This window comes from Pan troglodytes, chromosome 5 (assembly GCF_028858775.2).
Source record: "Pan troglodytes isolate AG18354 chromosome 5, NHGRI_mPanTro3-v2.0_pri, whole genome shotgun sequence".
Lineage (NCBI taxonomy): Eukaryota > Metazoa > Chordata > Mammalia > Primates > Hominidae > Pan > Pan troglodytes.
The window spans coordinates 76,851,525-76,859,485 of NC_072403.2; the positions used below are offsets into that span (position 1 = coordinate 76,851,525).

The 7,961-nt window shown below is 31.8% G+C and overlaps 1 protein-coding gene across 1 annotated transcript in view; it reads right to left on the bottom strand.

Annotated features, from left to right (window-relative positions):
• Positions 1-4,843, bottom strand: part of LOC129144375 (protein eyes shut homolog) — a 141,755-nt gene extending 136,912 nt beyond the window's left edge. Inside the window, exons 1-2 of the mRNA XM_054686573.2 lie at positions 4,814-4,843; positions 3,033-3,154 (exon numbers count right to left, since the gene is read on the bottom strand). Coding sequence (XP_054542548.1) covers positions 3,033-3,154; positions 4,814-4,843 — 152 coding nt within the window. The remainder of the gene's footprint in view (positions 1-3,032; positions 3,155-4,813) is intronic.
• Between the last annotated feature and the right edge of the window lie 3,118 nt (positions 4,844-7,961).

Consider the following 7,961-nt stretch of genomic DNA (forward strand, 5'->3'; position numbering starts at 1 on the left):
AATTTTACTAGATGTAAAAAGAAAAGCTGGTACCCATTCTACTGTAACTCTTCCAAAAAAAAAAAAAAAAATGAAGTCGAAGGAACTCCTCCCTAACTCACTCTATGAACCAGTATTATCGAGATACCAAAACCTGGAAAAGATACAACACAAAAAGAAAACTACAGGCCAATACACGTTATGACTCTCAACAAAATACTAGGAAGCCAAATATGGCAGCACATCAAAAAGTTAATTCTCCAACTAAGCTTCATTCCTGGGATGAAACTGTTTCACCATACACAAATCAATAAATGTGATTCACTGCATAAACAGAATTAAAAACAAAAAACACATGATGATCCCAATAGAAGTGGAAAATTCTGCTATGATATTCAACATCATGTTAAAAATCCTAAATAGATTAGGTATCTAAGAAACATATCTCAAAATAATAAGAGCCATCTATGGTAAACCCACAGCCAACATCATACTAAATGGGCAAAGTCTACAAGCATTCCCCGGGAGGACTGGAACAAGCCCAGCCTCACAACTTCTATTCAACACAGTACCGGAAGTCCAAGCCAGAGCTATCAGGCAAGAGAAATAAATAAAAGGTATCCAAAAAGTAACAAAATAAGTCAAACTATCTCTCCTTACTGATGATATGATTCTACACCTAGAAGATGCTGAAGACTCCACCAAAAGGCTCCTGGAACTTATAAAAAATTTGGTAAAGTTTCAGGACACAAAATCGATGTATACAAATCTGTAACATTTCTATGCACCAATAACATTCAAGCTGAGAGCCAAATCAAGAATCCATTTACAATATGCAATCCCATTTACAATAGCACACACACCAAAAACAAAAAACAAACAAACAAACAAAAAAGCAAGGAATATATCTAATCAAGGATGTGAAAGATCTGTACAAGGAGAACTACGAAACGCTGCTAAAAGTAATCAGTAATGACACAAACAAATGAAAAAATACCCCGTGTTCATGGCTTGGAAGAATCCATATCATTAAAATGGCCATAATGCCCAAAGCATGCACAGATTCAACCTATCAACCTACGAATGTCATTTTTCACAGAATTAGAGAAAAACTATACTAAAATGTATGTAGAATGAAAAAAGAAGTTGAATAACTAAAGCAATCTTAGAGAGGAAATAAAAAAAGATGGAGGCATCATTTTACCTGACTTCAAACTATACATAAGTCTACAGTAACCAAAAACAGCATGGCAGCATTGCACTGGTAAAACAACAACAATAACAGACACATAGATCAGTGGAACAGAATAGCAAAACCAGAAATAAAGCAACATACTGACAGCCGTCTAATATTTGATAAATCAACAAAAATTAGCAATGAGGGAAGGACCCCCTATTCAATAAATGGTGCTGGGAAAATTGGCTGTCCATATGCAGAGGACTGAAACTGGACCCTTACCTTTTACTATACACAAAAAAGTAACCCAGGATGGACTAAATATATAAATATAAGACCTCTGACTATAAGAATCCTAGAAGAAAACCTAGAAAACACCATTCTGGACATCAGCCTTGATAAATAATTTATGAGTGAGTCCACAAAAGCAACTGCAACAAAACCAAAAATTGACAAGTAAGATTAAGCTAAGGAGCTTCTGCATAGCAAAGGAAACTATCAACAGAGTAAACAGACAACTGACAGAATGGGAAAAATAAAGCGGAGTATTCTCCCCATGTGATAGTCTGAAATATAGTCTGAAACCAGGGGCACAATGCACTGTGGAAAGCCGTAGGGACCTCTGCCCTTGAAAGCGGGGTATTGTCCAAGGTTTCTCCCCATATGATAGTCTGAAATATGGCCTCCTGGGATGAGAAAGACCTGACCGTCCCCCAGCCCAACACCCGTAAAGGGTCTGTGCTGAGGAGGATTAGTAAAAGAGGAAAGCATCTTGCAGCTGAGATAGAGGAAGGCCACTGTCTCCTGCCTGTCCCTGGGAACTGAATGTCTCGGTATAAAACCCGATTGTACATTTGTTCAATGCTGAGATCAGAGAAAAACCACCCTATGGTGGGAGGCAAGACATGTTTGCAGCAATGCTGCTTTGTTATTCTTTACTCCACTGACATGTTTGGGTGGAGAGAAACATAAATCTGGCTTACGTGCATGTCCAGTCATAGTACCTTCCCTTGAACTTAATTATGACATAGATTCTATTGCTCACATATTTGTTGCTGACCTTCTCCTTATTATCACCCTGCCCTCCTACTACATTCCTTTTTGCTGAAATAATGAAGATAATAATCAATAAAAACTGAGGGAACTCAGAGGCCGGTGCAGGTCCTTGGTATGCTGAGTGCCGGTCCCCTGGGCCCACTGTTGTTTCTCTATTAAAAAAAAAAAAAAAAAGAATGGGAAAAATAGTCACGATTTATGCATCCAATAAAGGTGTGATACGCTGAATCTATAAGGAACTTATTCAACAAGCAAAAAACAACTCCATTAAAAGGTGGGCATAATACATAAACACCTACTCAGAATTTCTATTTGGAGTTTCTTCAGAATTCTCATCTAATAACTAATTAATACAATTGAATTATGGAATATGTGGATAATTTATATTATAAAATATATCAAAAATTTTATTAAATTATCCAAACTCAAAATAATCTCTAAGTAAAAAATTGGAAGTTTTAATTTAGTGGACTCACTCCTTTCTTGTCATAGTGTGGTAGTTCTCATACTGCATGGAAAGGTCCAAAACAATGTTAAGATGGCAAAAACATGTTTTGAAGAAGTAAATGCATTCGTATCATTACCATATTGGAACATTGCCTTTTCAAGTTAAAATTTGTTTATACTTTGTTGACATCTGGCCTTCAGTGTTTTCAAATTTCAAATGATTGTGACACCATCTTGTCAGTAAATGGCTCTTCATTGCTGGATGGTTATTTTAATTAAATGTATCTAAAGTGAAAATAATGTCTGGATGTATCCCAAGGACACTGAGCACTCCAAGTAATTTCATGAAGAAAACTAAAAATATGTTACTCACCGATAGCTTTTGTAAAGGTCAGTACAGGTGGAATTGTTCTTGCAAGGATTCATTTTACAGTCATTGGATTCTTGTTCACAAAAATTTCCTTCCCAATCAGATAGGCACACACACTGGTAGCTCTAAGAGAATATGAAATTATATATTTTTAGGCTATTTCTTACTATTAAGCCTATAACACAGATATTACTCCTGGCTATTTTGATATCTCTGTCAATTTATAATTTTTTTAGTTTTATAGAATGCCAATACTCCCCCCAAATGACTTTTACCACATTTTTAAAACCGTGTGAACAGTATTCTTTAGTATCTAATTAAATAAAGTTTAGTAGTAAGCCAATAGATTCTACGGAAGGTATTAAAGATTTATGCATTATGCTCACAATGTAGAACTATCATCTTTGTTAAATGTTTTAAAAGAAAAATAGCATGTTAGTCATATGATGGTAGATGATGGAGTATAACTAAATAACTAATTAAACAACTCAGCAACTAGCTCACAAGTTAAAAATACAAGTATAAATAAGGAAACTTTTGACAGATTTATTGTTACAGATAAATATTTAAAATAAATTAACAGACTTTTGGTTAATTAAAATCATAAAACTTTTCATGGTGTTTTTCTGAAACAGAGAGTTGCCCTATGACAATGTAATTCAGAATGCTAGAGGTAAAATTTTGCTTTCCTAGTATTGGGCAAACAAACAAACAAAAGAAACACTTTAAATTACTCTGTGAAAATACTTTCTATATGAAAAATATTTTTGAAGAATAGAGCTCTTGTCAAAATTAGATTTTGGGCTTTTGTCTGTAGAGAATCTAGATATAGCATTATAAAAATGGTAAAATCAATGTTAACTGTTATTTAAATCTGCACTTTTCAATACAGTAGCCACATGTGGCTATAAAACATTGAAACATGGCTAGTACCATTTAAGATGTGCTATAAATATAAAATACATACTGAATGTTGAAAAGTTAGTATTAAAAAAGGAATGCCAAGTATCTCACTAAAATTTTTTATTATTTACTTTTGGTTGACATGGAAATAATTTTGATATAAAGAGTTAAATGAAACGTACGATTTCAATTAATTTCATTTATTTCCACAGCTTTTTGTAGTGGCTACTAGAAAAGTTAAAACACAAACAGAGATCTCGTTTAATTTCTACTGAACAGAGTTGAGAGTTGAGTTAGATAATGCCAGCCCAGTTTCTCCATTTGTGGATAGAGTTAAGAAGTCTATATACTTATAAGCACAATGTGATGAGTAGGAGCCCTGAGATTACAGAACGCATCTTAGTTTAATACATCTCAACATCCTGTACAGATCTAGCACCCTATGTTTAATTAATGTTGATTAAATAAACAGAAAAGAACAAACATGATATGACCAATAATTTAAAGGTTGAAGTTAGTAGCCAAAACAAAATTCAAAATGATCTTTCATCACTTTGGTACATTTGGACAGCAAATTTTTTTTACAAACATAACAATGAAACATGATAACCAGAAGAAAAATAAATTCATGCTCCATGTATGTGCATTTAGGTTACAACAGTTTAAATGTGTAAGAAGTTCTACTCAGTACTGTGCTTTGGTTGAACAGGGCCAATTGGTTTTCCATGCTAGGTATTAATAACTAGCTTAAAAGCACAAGAATGAGAGCCACCTTTTCAACATTGTGCTTTATTCCTGACACATATACTAGTCTCCACTCAGAATAATCTTTAAGGGTACTCTAGTTTTGCTGGATTTTAGCAGATTTTTTTTTCACATACCATGCTCCCTACATTGTTAACTTCCTCCATGAGTGTGGTAACATTTACAGTTTTCATTGGTTGCGTTTGGCTTATTTTTTCTTTTTTTTCTTTTTTGTAAACATTAAAAGAGGACTTACATAAAAATTGAATATAATGATTATATTTTGTTTTATGAATGTGCTATTTAAAATGAAAGCAATTCCACAATAGGCAAGACAACATCAGCTGTGGTGAATGGGAGAAAATCATCCCACTCAGTAGCATAAATGGCATATGCATAAAATCTTCGGGACATGCCCGTTCGTTATGTTCTGAAATTTCTCATATTATGGGGTATAAATTATTTATGTAAAGACAAACGCATAAGCACACTGCTGATTTTTATTTTGATGCCTCAATAATATTTTGAAACAAATTTAGTGAGTCAAAAAGTCAGTCAAATTTTTCCTATTAAATTCATATATTTCTTAAACGCTAATAACTATTGGTATTTTCAATAACTTGATAATTAGTAGAAAATTATCAATTTCAGGGTATCATTATCATTAAAGTATCAGGTACTATAGCAGTGAATTCCAGATATGATGAACTATATACAAAAAGAAAACATAAAAGGATGAAGAAAATATAATTTAAAAAATTAAAATTTAAAAATGTAAATGATGAAGAGAACAAAAGTGCACAGCAACTAAAAATAACCCAGAGTTTGAGAATTTTTATTCATCAGTATCTTACTTGATTCAAAAGCATTTTCCTGAATTTAGACATTCTTGCTGCAAAGCAGTTTCTCATTCAACATTGAATAATTGATTCCAGTAATTTAAAATAACTGTTACTTAAATTTGCACTGGTCAATACAGTGGCCAGAATAGTATTAAATAATATTAAATATTTTATTTAATATTATTAAATATCAAATATTAATAATTATTAAATATTTTTAATATTAATTATAAAAATAGAAATTATATTCCACTAGAAAACTGAAATATAATTAATATTAATATTTAATATTTTAATATTAAACATTAAGTAATTATTAAATATTAATATTAAATATTTAATAATATTAAATAATATTAAATACTAGTATTAAATAGTATTAAAGTAAAATACTATTTTTAAAAGCATATTTTGAGCCAATTTTGATGGAAAAGGAAAGTATTATTAAAATGTATTTACCAAAAGGAGTAAAGGTTTACATTATTTATTAAATTAGAATCTTATCATTTTTTAACTTCTCACTACAAAGTAGACATTACTCTTCCTACTAAACTTAGATAAAACAGTAGTTTGAAAATATGCATGAGACAGGAAAGACAGATGATAAAAACACAGGTCTACAATATTGAACTCTGCAGCCAGTGAGAAAAAAATAAAGACAAAGCTGTCAAGTTTGATAGTTGTAAATGCATAAACTATATAGTAGTTCACTTTTTCAGATAAACAGCCAGATATTTTAAATTTTTCTTATCAGTAACAGATGTACTAAAGTAAGATGGATAGCATAATTGTGAACATGAATTTTCAAGTTAGATTTTCTTTAAACATTATCTCTGATGCTTATTAAATCTCTAGACATCTAGTATATTAGTTTTCTCTTACTGCCTAAAAAATTACTACAAATTTCGTGTCTTAAAACAACATAAATGTACTGTCTCACAGTTTCAATAAGTCAGTGTACAAGTGTCAGTCACCTAAATCCTTTGCTTTCAGTCTCACCATGCTGAAATCAAGGTACTGACTGGGATGTGATCTCACCTAGGAAATAGAGTTCTCTTCCAAGTTCAATGATTGTAGCAGAATTCATTTCATTCTGCCTCTAGGACTCAGGTCTCATTTTCTTGCTAGCTACCAGGTAAAGACTACTCTCAGCGTTTAGAAGGTATTCGCAGGTCCTTGACACATGGCCTCCTCCTCTCACAGCATGCCAGTTTGTTTTTTTAAGGACAACAGGAGAATCTCTGCTGTTACCTCTTGTTTTGTTAAAGGCCCATCTAATTAGGGCAGCCCATGTAGGACAACCACATGTTTGATTAAATAAAAGTCACTTATTGGGGGTGTTAATAACACTGTAAAATCTCTTTCTACATATAATATAATCATGGAAGAAGTATCATATTTACAGGTTTCACTCACACCCAAGGGGAGATTTTACAGGGCATATACACCAGGAGATGGGAATCTCGAGGATCATCTTATAATTTTGCCTTTGATATCTACTAATCTACTTAATTTTTCCAAGTAACCTACTCAAGTTCTCTAAGCCTCAGGCGCCTTCATATGTAAAGTACTAACAATTTATACTTCATAAATATACTTAAGACTTGAAGGTAGTAATAACTATAATATTCTTAGCCTAGCGACAAATAATTATCATTAATTAGTAATAGCCATTACCTCTAGGCAAAACAGTCTAGATCTAACAACGTCAAAGAATAATTGACAGAAGTACCACGATTAGCTCAAACCTATTGATCAATACATTACTTATTTTTATAAACATTTATGCCATATAATAAGAGATAACCAGACTAGGAAAAACAAAGAAGGAGGAAGAGCAAGAGAATCCATCAATATGTAATTTATGAACACAGACTTACATGACGTGGATTAATATAAGAAAATATAAATGAGGAAAATGTATTCAAGATGAAATAGAAAATCATACTAAATCAGTAGACATTTAAAAATATACCAAAGGAGGGAGATTTGCTAACATAGACTCAAACAAAATTACTCCCAAGAATTTATTTATTCTCTTATGCCACATAGGTGAAGAGAATAGAAAAACAGGAAAAACTACTCAAATTATTTTTTGAGACTATCAAAACCCAGCTACCAAATTCTAGCAAGCATATAACAACAAATAGAAATTTAGTCAATGTTTTTAGGATCAAAAAGTCAATTTTTTTCAAAAAAACATAAATTTAGATAGTCAAAAACAGTAATGTATTTAAAATACATTATATAGTTTGAGCTGGAAATATGCCAGAAATGGAAATATGCCTCAACACAAGAAAATCTTTTAGAGAAAGAAAAATGGTTTTATCATTTCAGAGCAGAAAAATATTTTATAAAATTCAATACACATTCTAAAAATTTCTTTTAGCAAATGAAAACAAAATGGGAATGTACTTATATTAACAACAACTACCTACAAAAT